General features: G+C 49.6%; 2 protein-coding genes across 7 annotated transcripts in view; one reads left to right on the top strand and one right to left on the bottom strand.

Moving 5' to 3' along the window:
• ZHX2 (zinc fingers and homeoboxes 2) overlaps positions 1 to 15117 on the top strand; it is a 179384-nt gene that overhangs the window by 51169 nt on the left and 113098 nt on the right. The window lies entirely within an intron of this gene.
• LOC146403697 (uncharacterized) lies at positions 8957 to 12983 on the bottom strand. The gene is made up of 2 exons (XM_085021772.1): positions 11452 to 12983; positions 8957 to 11253 (listed from the first exon to the last, which is right to left on the bottom strand). Exon 2 carries the CDS (start codon positions 10760 to 10762, stop codon positions 10025 to 10027), a length of 738 nt encoding a protein of 245 aa, XP_084877898.1. The 5' UTR covers positions 10763 to 11253; positions 11452 to 12983; the 3' UTR covers positions 8957 to 10024.

The raw sequence follows: 15117 nt of genomic DNA, 5'->3' as shown, positions 1-15117 counted from the left end.
GGGGCTGACACTTCCTGCTTCACTTTCTTGCCCTCCTGACTCTGAAGGAACCACCCAGGCCCCTGAGAGCCTCAGACACTGTGTGCAGGTGGATGATGGAGACACTAGGGACCTGCAGAAGGGCCAGGAGTTAGCTGGTGGCTTCTGGCTGAAGTCCACTGGGGTGAGCACATTGGGGTATTACAGGAATGCTCTGAGGCACGTGCCCCCCCCACCCCAACACCCCCGAAAAGGCCCTTCCAGGTCTCTAAGGCCCCTCTGGCCAGAAGCCTCTCTCCCTGACTCAGCCACTATCACACCTTTGAGACATAGAGGTCTTGGGACCACAAACTGAAGGAGCTTCATTTCCTGGCTGTGCGGAGCTCCCCAGTGGTGAAAGTCAGACACAGACTGTGAGTGGAATCACCAGGGGATTCTCGCACCTACTCAGTATCAAGGGGCAACGTTCCAGGCAGAGGCGCGGACTTGTGACCTTGCATTCAGGGTGGAGTCGAGCGCTTCCTAGTTCTCTGCTTGCTGTGAGCATGTTCCTTCTCCTCCAGCCAAATGGCAGGTGCTTCCAGGCAGGGGATGGTAATGAGCCCTGCTCTTTCTTCTCCAGCCCCGTGTCTGTGCAGGTGATGGCCCCCTTGGAAAGCACCTTCGCCTGCGCCATCTCCTTTGACCTTCTTGGCAGCTTTGTGACGTCACACTTTATCCCCATTTTACAGATGTGGAAACTGAGGCCTTGAGAGGGTGACTTGGTGGCCCAGCTACTTAGTGACTGAGCCTACATTTGCCTTCAGCTCTGAGGTCTAACTCCCAATTCCTCCCTAGAGCGCACCCTAGGGTCAAACCCAGGGAGTGCACGTGGATTCAATGCTGTGCGGAGAGGCAGACGCTGAGAGGAAGTGAGCACGTGAGCATGGGTTCGTGGGGCTCCATGGAAAGGGTGCTGGCTTTGGAGGGATACCCCTGACTGAACTTCCAGCTCTGCCAAGCACGAGTTGCATGACTTAGAATAGTCACTTCTCTTTGGGACTCCGTTTCCCTGGATGGAACGTGAGAAGATGGTATGAGGTTCCGCCTCCTAAATCTGTAGAACCCTCATTGAGAACTTTGCTGTTCAGCGCTTTCTTAACCCAGCACCCCCGGCTCCGCCAGGCCTTCACTCCCAGCCCCTTCCCTGCCACCCCCCTTCCGTGGGCCCCTTTGAGGCTCTGTGCTTCCCTCTCCCCAGCAAACCCAGCCTCGAGCTCAGTGGCATCACCCAGGAAGCTTGTTAAAGTGCCGAGTCCCAGGCAGCATCCTAGAACCAGAGGAGTCTGAGTCCCTGGGAGATGGGCCTGGGAAGCTGCATTTCTCCTCTAAACACTCCCAGGAAATTCTGCTCATCAGCAGACTTGGCAGTTATTGCCTAAGCTCAGTAGTTGTCCAAGTTTCTGAGGTATCAGAACCACTAGGGACAGGTAGGTGGTGAAATGACTGGGCCCCACCCCCAGAATTTCTGATTCAGTAGCTCAGGGGTGGAGCCCACACATTGCACTTCAAACAGACTCCCAGGTGATGGGGGCACATACTGCCCAGGCTCATTTCCTGAGCAAATCGGCAAGGGCATCTTTCCTAGGGGTCATGGCTGGGGTGGAGCACCCATGTGAGCACATGCACTTTTTAACACTAACATCGAAATGAGTTAGAGAATTATAATAGCCGCTGCTGTTTACTCTGACACGTGCTGCATGCCAGGCCCTGTGCCAGAGGTCAACAATCAACATCTCATCACTACGTGGGATTTGTGGAGCTCCCTGCAGTGGCGCAGTGGGTTAAAGTTTTGGTGTTGTCACTGCCGCGGTTCAGGTCACTGCTGTGGTGCAGGTTCAATCCCTGGCCTCGCTCAGTGGGTTAAGGATCTGGTGTTACCACGAGCTGTGGTGTAGGTGGCAGATGCAGCATGGATCCCTCTTTGCTGTAGCTGTGTTGTAGGCCAACAGCTGCAGCTCCGATTGGATCCCTAGCCTGAGAACCTCCAGATGCCGCAGGTGTGGCCCTAGAAAGAAAAAAAAACAAAAACCAAGAATCAATGAGATTAGGTGGGCATCTAAGATTACACTTACTACAAGCGCTCTCAGGACTTTCTTCACCTCGCCAGGCTTCTCTCTGCTGTGTCAGCCCGGAGTGTCGGGAGAATTTCAAGCCAGGTTCAGAGAGGGGTCACCACACAGGTTGGGGTGAGATTTGGGAGTGGAGGAGCCCTTCATTTGTTCCCCACAAATTGTACCCTGCATGTAGTAGCCCCGGCTCACACCCGTGGGACCGCAATGCTTGCCACTCACCTCCTGCTTTTACCCACTTTGATGGGACCCCTCACGTGCCTTGGATCGTTACAGCCATGGCAGGTGGTCTGCTGCTGGATCCCAGCCAGTGTGTGTGTGGTGGGGGGGTCGGTTCTGTGTGGGTTCTGCTCCAGCCTACATTCCGTTGGCCTGTAAGGGTCTTGGAATAAAACTTGGTGCTGGATCTCAGGGAACATTCACCAGATAGAACTAGAGAAAATTGAGTCAGCTCTTCCAGCTGGTGCATCTTAATGGGGGGAGGGCTTCTTTCCCTCTAATGTGAAAATTGGCCTGTTGTTTCATAGGAAGCTCATTGATTTATATATATATAAAATACACAGAGTAACTAGGAAATACAGGTGACTGTAAGAGCTTTATCTATACTTAGGTCTTTATTCTTAACTTTCACCAACACACACACACACATCATGTTTGTGCATTTTGTTTTGCTTCGGGTTTTTCCAGTTGTTTTCACATCTGGCAGGGATCTCAAGTTTTCCGAGTCACCCATGCCTTTCCTGCAGCATCTCCTACTTCCGCGACCTGTTCTCTTCTCTCTGCAAGGAAAGGGAAGGAAGGGAGAAGGGAAGAAAAGAAGGAACTTCCCTCAAACACTGATCTGTTAGGGTGGCCAGAGACCTCCATATAGTGGCTTCTGAGCGTTATCCTTTCTGTTTTAAGAGTATAGACATGGGTAGGTCTGCACAACATCTGTACAAACCCTTGAAGGCAACCTCATGGGGTCCACCGACATTGGAATTGGCAGTGAAGGTCAACAGCTCTAGTCCAGGATCTGCCACTCAACCATGCCACCTTCCGCAGCCTCCTGTGGCCAGTCTGACCTGCCCACCTCCTCGGGGAGGTGGGGATAGCAAAAGAGATTGTGGATGTAGAAGCATCCCTCCAGTCTGAGAGCCAGATGGAATTCTACGAATCTGGTTGTTTTGCTTTGCTCCTGAGAAAACCAAGGCCCAGAGAGGGGAGGTCACTTGCTCGAGGTTGCACAGCGAGTTGTGGGGAAGAAGAGCAGACCTGACAGGGGGAGGAGGTTATTGTCCTGGGGGCTTGTTCCTCTTCCTTTCTGTGTGATTTGCAAATGGTGAGTGAAGTGAGGCGGGAAAGGGAAGGAAACCTCTGGAAATCTGTCTGGCCAGAGCACCTTCATCAGCTGCTAAAAGTGGACACGTCGAAACGAAATACTCAGTTTCTCTGTCTGTCTTCCCGTCTGTCTCTGTCACACACATAAACAGACTCAGGCACACACACGTTTCTTGGTATAAACAGCACAAAGGCAGTGACTGCCCTTTACAGAATCACACTCTTTTTCACTGATTATGGGGAAACCTATTGGGCATTATGTAAGTTTGCAAGTTAGAACATAAGACATGAAGGAGCGAAGCTTGAAATTAAGGAGACCCTGAGAACCTGCTGTGTAGCACAAGGACTATATCTAGTCACTTGTGATGGAACATGATGGAGGATAATTGAGAAAAAAAACATATCTATATAGATATATCTATATAGATATATAGATATATATACACACACACATATATGTATGACTGGGTCTCTTTGCTGTACAGCAGAAATTGACAGAACATTGTAGGTCAACTAGAATAGAAAAAATAAAAATCTTAAAAAAAAATTCTGGCCTTGACCAAAAAAAAAATAAAAAAGAAAGAAAGAAACTAAGGAAGCTCTTCTGCCCAAAGTCCCTCACACCCATGGGGCTTGGTGGCCTTGTACCTGTCTAAACCCCTGTACCCTTATTAGCCCTATTCCCCTTTCACAGATAGACACATTCCTGGTTCTCCTGCCCCCAGTACACATAGGGTAGGACAAGAGAACACGGTCTATTAAAATAGACGGAGAAGGGGAGTTCCCTGGTAGCTCAGAGGGTTAAGGATCCAATGCTGTCACTGCTGTGGTTTGGGTCACTGTTGTAACACAGGTTCGATCCCTGGCCCAGGAACTTCCACATGCCTTGGGTGCAGCCAAAAATTTTTTTTACAAAATAGAGGATTGGAAATCTATTTCTCACTAGCGGTGTGACCTTGGGTAAGTTACTTAACCTCTCTGAGCTTCCACTTCCTCATCTGGATAATTACAACACCTGTTAATGTTGTCATAAGGACAAACAAAGGTAAAGCATTAAGAGTGCTTAATACAGGCCTCTTGAGCAAGAAGGGGCTTAATAAACGTAATCTGTTGCTGTTGAAAAATGTTAGCAAGATATTGACAATCCCATTCTTGTATGATTTTCATAAGAGAATGAACTGGTTTATCATTTAAATGAGGTCTCTCTCTGGGCCTCTAACAGTCTGACTGCATAGTTAAAACTCTGATTTTCTGCCCAGGGAAAAAGAAATCTTGTCCAGACTTTAAGCACCATAGCTGGGCTGTTATCTTTGGAATACCAAGACGCTGGCATGATGGTTTTCAATACTACCTTGTGCATATTAATATCCTTATATCTGAAAAGAATGTAAAATTGCAAACAATAAAAGGTATCAACGAACTGAAAACAAGAGTAAAACACAAAAGCCCTATTATAATGGGATAGAGGTTACACTATGCTGCACTTTCTAGTTGGCAAAACACTTTTATATATTCCCCAGGCCCGGTGGCCTCCCAACAGCCTGGAAGGTGGGTATTTTTCTGCGCATTCCACAGGGGAGAAAATAGAGTTTCAGGCCGAGTGGGAAAGACAGGCAGGAGTCACACCATACTGGGCCTTGTAGGACTTGGTAAAGACCTTGGGATTGTTCTGAGTTCAGTAGGAAGCCTTCAAAGGCTTAAGCAGGAAAGTATTGCCATCTCCTCTACCTTTTTTTTGTTGTTGTTTTTTGGGGTTTTTTTTTGTGTGTGTGTGTGTGTGTCTTTTTGCCTTTTCTAGGGCCACTCCTGCAGCACATGGAGGTTCCCAGGCTAGGAGTCTAATTGAGGCTGTAGCCGCTGGCCTACACAAGAGCCACAGCAACGCGGGATCCAAGTCGTGTCTGCAACCTACACCACAGCTCACAGCAATGCCTGGATCCTTAACCCACTGATCAAGGCCAGGGACGGAACCCACAACCTCATGGTTCCTAGTCGGATTCGTTAACCACTGAGCCACGACAGGAACTCCTCATCAACCTTTTTAGAAGACCTCTTGATAGAAGGGGAAAGAGCAAAAGTGGAACCAAGGAGGCCACTTGGGAGGTGGCTTTGGACGATCAGGCAAGAAATGATATAGCCCATATGGAGATAGAGAAAAGAGGGGGGGTCCGGCGACATGGACATCACAAGACGGCCTTAGGGAGGATGGGCTGCGGATGAGGATGGAAGGGGAGAAGCAAGATGACTCCCACCTGCCCGGTGGGTGGATGGGTTGTTGGTGGTGGGGACTTTGGGTGGTGCGGTGGGGACGTCTGAGGAGGAACAGGTTTCCGAGGTGGGGAAAGCGGTGAATCAGGAGATCTACTTGCCTTTGTGTTTGGAAGGAGGGTATCTTTTTCCAAACACGGGGCCTTTGGATGGCAGAGAGCAGGTCCTTGCTCCTGGGCCTTGAATAAGTGCTTTCTGTGAGCTGGGTGCTCTCAGGTCCTCCTCCAGACAGCCCGTCTGTGAAGAATGCCGCCGCTGGCAAGTCGCTGTGTTCCTTCTGCAGCCAAGGAACCAGGGAGCCACTAATGACCCCCTCTCAGAACGTTGGGCCCAGTACAAGAAACAAACAAAAAACCCCTGATGTCCTGCCTTCTAATGTTTCAGGCTTTGGGTAATTTTTCTTTTGCCAGTCTCCACGGGGTCTTTCCTCTGCTAATGTTTGAAAGTGATTCTTTTTTTTTTTTTTTTTTTTTTAATGTGTGCTGAGGCCTCAAATAACCTTTACCCTGCGGTGGCTTCTGAGTAGAGGAAGCCTAGTAAAATGATAATAGGATCTTCAACAATAATAAGCTTTGGTAGAATGTCATTTAATTAAAAGACTTCCTTTATATACATTATTTGATTTTAGCCTCGAGAAAATCTCTGAGGTGAGGTAAGTGTCTTGTTAAGCTCTATTTGAGAGGCCAAGGAATATAGTAGCCAAGAGCCTACGAAAGTGTGATAATGATGGCATGGCTAAATTTACAGACTTGAGGTCCTTGGAACAGGGGCTGACTCATGAACATTAGCTGCTGTTGGTTGGTTTGTTGGTTTGCCTGCAGCCTGTGGAAGTTCCTGGGCCAGGGATTAAACCTGAGTCTCAGCAGTGACCTGAGGCACAGCAGCAACAACACCAGATCCTTAACCCACTGAGCCACCAGGGAACTCCTGGTATTGTCTTTATGGTTGGTTTCTTGATAGAGAACCTGAGGCACAATGAGACTGCATCATACACACTCTAGTGGAATCAACTCTGAGTTGTGTAGGATTAGTAATATTCCTGGATGCCACGCTCAAAAGGAATCCATGTCCCAAAGTGATATTTGTCAGGCGGCAAGGCTGCGGCCAGGGCTGGGCCCTTTGCGGTTCTCCTCCCCACCTCACCCCTTCCAGCCATCTCCATGCCTCTCACTTGCAAGTGTCCCTCCCACCAGCAGTATGTTGAACCCACCATCCAGGACCATCGGAGGCCGGCCCCTCCTCCCTGCCTCCTGCCCTCTGCCACTCGTCTTCCTGTGTTCCCCTTTCTTTGCCGGAGGATTCAGACCCCGCCTCCACCACCTCCCTCCCTGACCCCCACCCTCATGGCACCCTTCACCAATGGGTTTCTGCAGCCAGGCCACCCCAGGTCCCACCTCATCCCTGGGGCTCCTCAGGTGTCACTCTTAACCCCAACCCCCCCATGGGTAGATGGAGACAAAGGCCTTGCCCTGTACCGTGTGACTCTCCCGCTCCCATGCCCCTGACCCAGGGCCACACCCAGAGCAGGTGCCAGGATGTTATACAGCCGACTTCTAGAAAATCATGAAAATAACCACCCCCAGGAGCCACCTCTGCAAGGAGGGGGTGTTCATCCAGGCGGTCCCTTTGGGAAGTTTACCCCTCATTCCAAAGATGGCACCCCGACTCAGAACATCCGAGAACGTCCCCCCCACACCGCACTCTTATCCTCCTCGATGCTGACAAATCTCTGCCCTTTGTGGAGCCAGGAATGTGACGTCCTCAGAAATACAGTTTCGGGGGGAGAGGTTGCGAGCACGGGGGCAGTTATACAATCTGAGGCCCGGTTTTAAAGTTTGCCTTATAACCTGCCTCTGAAGACAGCTCCAAAGGAGGGCTTCACCCACATGACGTGGGCATCGTTGAGAAAAACATGAGGGCTTTGCTGTGGGGACCTCATTGAAACAGTTCACGTTGGACTGGGGTCCGTTCTGGGACTGTGTTTAAACTTTGTCCTCAAAGAGGAATAAATGAGGAGTTCCCATCATAGCTCAGAGGCTAACTAACCCGACTAATATCCATGAGGACTGGGGTTCGATCCCTGGCCTCGCTCAGTGGGTTAAGGATCTGGCGTTGCTGTGAGCTGTGGTGTAGGTCACAGTCACAGCTCGGATCTAGGGATCTGGCGTTGCTGTGGCTCAGGCGTAGGCCGGTGGCAAAAGCTCCGATTAGTCCCCTAGCCTGGGAACTTCTATATGCCACGGGTGCAGCCCTAGTAAAGGCAAAAAGATTCTAAAAAAAACCAGAGGAATAAATGAGTGAAGTGTGGCCCAAGTGTGTTTCTGAGGCCATGGGTGGTGTGTGTGTGCGTGTGCACGTGCGCATGCGAGCTTTAATAGTGGTGGGGGGCGCTGAGCCAGCCCCAGCCCCCAGAGGCCAGCCGGCCAGAGCCAGTCCTGGTTTCGAAGCAGCTGTAACACTCATTCCTTTGCCTCTGGTCCCCTCCCCAGCCCCTAAATTTGTTTCAGCCCAGTAGCTCCCTCCACTGACCTGAATGTAATTATTGTATTCTTTGCAAATAGAAGACCCCCCCATTCCCACTCTACCCCCCCCCCCCAACTAACTGCCCTCTCCTCATTAAGGGCCTGAAGGACACGGTTTTGTGGGGAAAACGGCCGGGCCCTCTTCACAGGCCCTGTTTGTTCGCAGGTCCCCCTGTCCATTTCTGTTAAAATGATGAAAATGTGACAAGGCAGGGGGGTGGAGCGTGCGGTGGGGCAGGATGTTTTCTCTGGGTTCCCGATATTTTTGTCCAGTAAAATATTTTCCTGGGCATCAGAGGGAGAGGAAATGGACAATCTCTGTTTCTTCAGAGCTCGATGTTCACCACTGGCAGAGGTTCAGGAGCAGCCAGGGCGCCCTGTCCCCAGCACCCCTCTCGTCTCAGTCTCTGTGCCCTCCATGGGCTGGGAGCCAAGAAGCTTTCAGTGTGAGGGTCGTGGAAAGAGGAGGCGGCTTTGAAATCCAGACCATACGCAGTTCCTGAGTGACTTTTAGGAATCTTGGTGCCACTGAAATGCGTTTACTGGGGCCGCCCCCCGATCTCTCTGCGGCCCCTCCTATATGGACGCAGCAGCTGTAAACTGAAATCACCAGCCTGGATGGCATTCCCATCAAAGCCCTGGATCCACGTGGTGGCTGCCAAGAAGCAGTGGAGTGGCTGGACAAAGGCCTTTCTGGGGTTTTCGAAGTGGAAAGTGGGGGATCAGGAGTGGGAAATGCATCCAGCCTCCCTGCTAGAGGCCCAAGGGAGCCTGGTACTGCCGGTCACCAGCTCTGATCCTGGGTGTGGTCTTGTGGCTTGATCTCCGTTTGCTCATTGGAGACAAAGAGTGGGCAATACCTACCTACCGAGTGAGTGGCTCTGGAGACAAACATTCCCAGCTCTGCTGCTCGCTTGCTGTGTGACTTTGGGCAAGTTACTTCATCTCTCTGTGCCTGGTTTTCCTTGTTGTATCCGTTTCCTGTGCTTGCTATATCAGAGAACCATAAACTTGGTGACTTAAAACAATAAAAATTTAATCTGTTGGAGTTGCCACTGTGGTGCATTGGGTTAAAGGTTCTAGTGTTGTTGCAGCCGTGAACTGTGGCATAGGTCGAATCTTCAGCTCAGTTTGATCCCTGGCCTGGGGACTTCCATATGCCATGGATGCAGCCAAAAAAGAAAAAAAGAAAATGCATATATATATACATATATATATGTGTGTGTGTATATATATATATATGTATATATATGTGTGTGTGTATATATATGTGTGTGTGTGTGTATATATATATATATATATATGTATGTATGTATGTATGTATGTATCTCACGATTCTAGAGGACAGAAGTCTAAAATCAAGAGTCAGCTTCCTTGCGTCTTCTGGCTTCTAGAAGCTGTTGGTATTCCTCGTGGCTCCATCACTCCAGTCTTTGCCTTGCCTTCATATCACCTTCTCTTCTGTCTGTGGGTTTCTTGTCTGGGTGTCTCTTATAAGGACACTTGCCATTGTATTTAGGACCCATCGGGATAAGCCAGGATGATCTCATCTTAAGATTTTTTATGTACTTAGTAGGTGTAGCAAAGACCCTTTCCAAATAAGGTCAGATTCACAGGTTCTGGGACTAGGACATGGACACAGCCTTGTGGGGTGGAGTGGGAAGGGTAACAATTCAACTCGATACACTCATTTATTAAATGAGGATGATAATAGAGATCCCATGATGGAGATTATGCAAGTTCATACATCTAAAGTCCTTCAAGCCATGACTTAGATACAGAAAATACTCAGTGTTTGCTCTTGTCAAACTCTTCATCAAGCCATCAATTTGTAATCACCACTCCCACCACCACCATCGTCATCATCACCACCATCAGCATCACCACCATCATCTTCACCACCACGACCACCATCACCACTGTCTTCACCACCACCAGCATCATCACAACCATCACCACCACCATCACCACCACCACCATCAGCATCACCACCACTACCACCACCACAACCATCATCACCACTGTCTTCACCACCACCAGCATCATCACAACCATCACCACCACCACCACCACCATCATCTTCACCACCATTATCATCACCACCATCACCGTCATCATCATCACCACCACTACCACCATCACCACTGTCTTCACCACCACCAGCATCATCACAACCATCACCACCACCACCACCACCACCATCATCTTCACCACCATTTTCATCACCACCATCACCACTGTCTTCATCACCACCAGCATCATCACAACCATCACCACCACCACCATCATCATTTTCACCACCATTATCATCACCACCATCACCATCATCATCATCACCACCACGACCATCATCACCACTGTCTTCACCACCACCAGCATCATCACAACCATCACCACCACCACCACCACCACCACCATCATCATCTTCACCACTACCACCATCACCACTGTCTTCACCACCACCAGCATCATCACATCCATCACCACCACCAGCATCATCACCATAATCTTCACCACCATCACCACCACCACCAGCATCACCACCACCATCAGTGCCACCATCACCACTGTCACCACATCACCAGCATCAGCACCACCACCATCAGCACCATCATCCTCACGAATGTTTATGAAGAGTCTTCCCAAACTTGACACATCTAAAGTTAACTCTTAACTCTTATTCTTCAACAGCTCTGTAAATAGCTACCCCATCCTTTAAATAAGCCTGGTTTGTCCTTTTCCTCCCACACTCCGTTCCATCTATAAGTCCTGCCTGTTCTGCCTTCAAAATATACCCCCAGTGGGACCACCATCTTCCAGGACCACCGCATTGCACCTCTCCAGCGAGTGCTCTTCCCATTTTGGTGGCTGGAGTTATGTATTTAGCACCATAGTGCTGCTTCCTGCCACCTCCATTCCCACCCTCCAATTCAAGCCCTGTTGTCTCTCACGTGGGTCATTGCAGTCCTGGTCCTGTTGGCTCTCCTTTCAGTTTGTCACCCACTGCCCCTCCCTCCACTTCCTGCACACACACACACACACACACACCACAACTGTCTCCTCCCCTCACAACTGCTTCTTAAAAACACAGGTCACATTGTCACTTGCCTGCCCCAAACCTTCCACTGGTTCCCCTGTCTCACCTAGAGCAAAAGCCAAAGTCCTTATGGTAACCCCCAGCCCTGTGCTCACCTTCCCCTCTGCCACCAGCCTTGAACAAAACACACACACACACACACACACACACACACACACACACTTGCATTTCCCTCGCTACTTTCTCAGCCTAGAACACTCTTTTCCCAGCTCTGTTTGTCATTTTTCTCACTCATTTCATTCAGGTTCTGCTCAGAAGACCCCCTGTCATGGAGGCTTCCCTGCCCATCACAGGGTCACAGCTCAGCCAGCAGCCCTAACATCTCCCCCTTTTTTTTTGTTTTCAAAGCACAGATTGCTACCTGGTACCATATGTTTATTTGCTTGATACATTGTCTGCTGTCCCCCATCACACTCAACTATATGATGGGAGGGGCTGCAATTTGATGGCTGCCGAATCTGCAGCCCCAAGCCCATGTTAAGCCCGTGAGAGGCCCTTCCTGGGCGATGGAATGACTATGGGCCAGGCTCTGGCTTTGCACGCATCCCCCAGCTCTCCCAGCAACTAATGACATCAGTGTTGTCACATCCTCATTTTGTCCAGGGGCCCAGAGACAGTAAATAAATGTCCCCAGGCTACCCAACTAGTGAATGGAAGCAGCAAGATCTGACCAGCCAGTCTCCCGCCAGAACCCGCTTCCTGAATCGCCATCTGTCAGGAGGCAGAAATGAAAGACTGTGGTGACAGACCTTTGGAAATGGAAATACACTGCATGAATGTACCAGGACAGCAGTAGCCAAGCCCAGGACATCCAAGCCAATTGCTTCGAATTGATTTGGGTCTCCTTCCTGTTTAAATTTTTAAATTGTCAGAGCTTTTTTTGCTCTGACAAATGACACAAGGGGGTAAGAAAGGTGTCCGTGAGGCACTGTCCCTCTATTCAGTTATTGTCAGACTTCGGTGACCTGGAATGTTCTGGAAATGGGGCCCGCAGGCTGCATGAATGTGCCCTTTATCCCAAAAGCAGGTCAGTCCATTTTCTGCCTTTAGTAAACATGGCGTGTTGATAAGAGTCCCATATTTCTGTGTGGGGCCGCACAAAGATGCATTCCCAACTCCACCACTGCGATAACCTGTGGCTTTACATAGTAACTAACAGTAACTCTTATTCCTGAGTCCTACCAGGTGCTAGGGACACTCCAAGGGCTTTGTACTTATTGGTTCATTTAGTTCCCCAAACCACTCTTAGGAGTAAGGGCTCTTTTTAACCCCAGTAATATTACTCACAGAGACACAGAGACATTACTAACTTGGCCAACGTCACACAGCTCAGATCCGCAGAGCCGGGATGTGAACTCAGGCCCTCTGTCTCCTGAAGGTGGGTTTTCAGCAGCTCTCTTCTGTGACTCTGCTTCATCCGTAAATTGTGGAGAACCCATGCAGTCTGCTTTCCAGCTTGAAAAATCTGCTTTTAAGGCTGAGAATCTGGTCATAGCTTTGAGTCATGGGTGTGAGTGCAAGGTGGAGGCAGCAGGGATGGAGGCTGGGCTTCCTTTCCATCAGGCCCTTTCTGGGTCTTACTCTTCCGTCACTTGCTATTCTTGCCTTGATGGTTTGCAGAAATCAGAGCCCACAGGTGCAAATCTTACCCCAGACATCTTTCCCCCTGTGTGAGAAAAAAAAAAATATGAACCCCAATGGTCCCCTGGTGTTGATTAACTTTAAAAGCACTCTCACATCTCTGTTCTCACTTGATTCACATAGAAACCCTGTGTGGACAGGCAGGGAGAGTCCCATTTTACAGATGAGGAAATAGAGGTTGAGAAAGCTGATCTTCAGTTCACACTTACCACCTGCCTCCTACGAGTAGTTTCTGGGTCCTTCCTCAGGGTTTTTCTTACTTTACTGTAATAATCTTAGTAAACAGAGCTTTCAGTTGCTCCCAGCCCCCTCCCACACTGTTGTCACCAGTAGATTAGGGATAAACACCCATCAGAATGGCAGCTCTCGGAATTCCTGCCATGGCACGAGAGGATCGGCAGCGTCTTGAGAGCGCTCTCCTTTACTGGGTGCCTTCTGTGCGTCAGGAACCGTGCTAGAGGCTTTTCACATCATTTGTCCCTCTAATCCCCACATTAGCCCTTTGAGATATATGGCGTTGATGCCCATTTTACAGATGAAGTGCCTGAGGCCACACAGCCCCAAGCTGATACATGTCTACAGTCACATAACAAGGAAGTGGTAAACCCAGCATCCACATGTCTTAACACAGATTGTCTGCTGACCCCTCCCTGATTGAAGGCTGCCAGGACTCCTGGTCATGACTCCTGGACAGGACAACCTCCAAACTCCTTGGCGTGGCGTGCAGGGCCCCCCTGGACCCACTGCACCTACTCTCTGCCCCATGTCCTAGCCCCTCTGCCTTCACTCTCAGCCACACTCAGCCACTGGCTGCCCCCTGGCCAGGCCATGCCCTTCCTCAGTACCAACTCGCTCTGCTCCCCTCCCCTTCAGACTGGCGCTTTTCCCTCCATCCTCCATGGTCCAGGCCAAAGCCACCTTCTCCATGCAGCCTCCTGTGACCCGCCATCTCCCACGCCCTTCTCCCTGCCCAGTGTCACTCTGCTGCAGGGCGCCCCGAGCCACGCCCCACGGCAGCATAGCCGGTGTCACTGGCATCTAACATAGCCTGCGTATAGGGGGACATAGGACATCAGGGGACAATGTGACTTGTGGAAGACCTGGAGAATGGAAGCCTACCTAAAAACATTCTAATTGTTTCGCATTTTTAAAAAGCACATGCCAGCCCAACAGACTAGCTTTGTAGCTGGCGTCTGAATCATGGGCCACTGGTTTGAGACGCCGAGGAGCTCCTCAGGATTCTTGTGCGTCTCCCCATCATCAGTGCTTAAAGGAGGGAGGACAGAAAGGAGGGAGGGAGAGAAGGACGAATTTACCTTCCTCGACCTGGCCGTTTGGCTTCCATAAAACATGGTGTCTTCGTCTGCTCCTTAACAAAATCCCATAGATTGGGTGGCTTAACAGAAATTTATTTTCCCACAGCTCTGGAGGCTGGGAGCCCAAGGTCAAGGTTCCAGCCAATTCTGTTCCTGGTGATGACTCTCTCCCTCATGTGCAGACGGCTGCCTTCTTGCTGTGTCTCACGAGGCCTTTCCTTGCTGCATGCACTCGGAGAGAGCAAGCTCTCTGGTTTCTCTTCCCTTTTTTCATTTCTTAAAGTTTTATGGACATATAGTTGATTTACAACGCTGTGATCATTTCTGCTGTACAACAGTGATTTAGGTAAATACGTACCCACATCCGTGCTCTTTCAGATTCTTTGCCCTCTTAGATTATGGCAGAATATTGGGTAGAGTTCTCTGTGCTATACAGCAGGTCCTGTTGGCCAGTCATTCCATGTACCACAGTGTGCCAATGCCAATCCCAAACCTCCAGTCCATCCCCCGCAACCCTCGACCCCTTGGGTAACCATAAGTTTGTTTTCAAAGTCTATGACTCTGTTTCTATTCTACAAATAAGTTCATGTGTATCCTTTTTTTTAAGATTCCACGTATAAGTGATATCACATGATGTGTGTCTTTCACTGTCTGACTGACTTCACTTAGTATGAGACTCTCTAGCCTAGGTCCATCCATGTTGCTGCAAATGGCATTATTTAATTCTTTTTATGGCTCGGTTGTATTCTGTTGTGTAGACGTACCACATCTTCTGTATTTACTCCTCTGTTGGTGGATAATTAGGTTGCTTCCATGTCTTGACTATTGTAAGTAATGCTGCAGTGAACATTGAGGTGCACGTG

This window comes from Sus scrofa, chromosome 4, assembly GCF_054392235.1.
Source record: "Sus scrofa isolate SSC_HxYL_T2T_F1_AM1 chromosome 4, Sscrofa_HxYL_maternal_Yorkshire_Landrace_v2.0, whole genome shotgun sequence".
NCBI classification, from domain to species: domain Eukaryota; kingdom Metazoa; phylum Chordata; class Mammalia; order Artiodactyla; family Suidae; genus Sus; species Sus scrofa.
Note: the sequence above shows the minus strand (reverse complement) of the source record. Positions and strands in the feature narration are given on the sequence as shown.

Bases quoted from the DNA above. Each gene is read 5' to 3' on its own strand.
- LOC146403697 (XM_085021772.1), bottom strand. From the start codon at position 10,762: ATGGTGGCACTGATGGTGGTGGTGATGCTGGTGGTGGTGGTGATGGTG.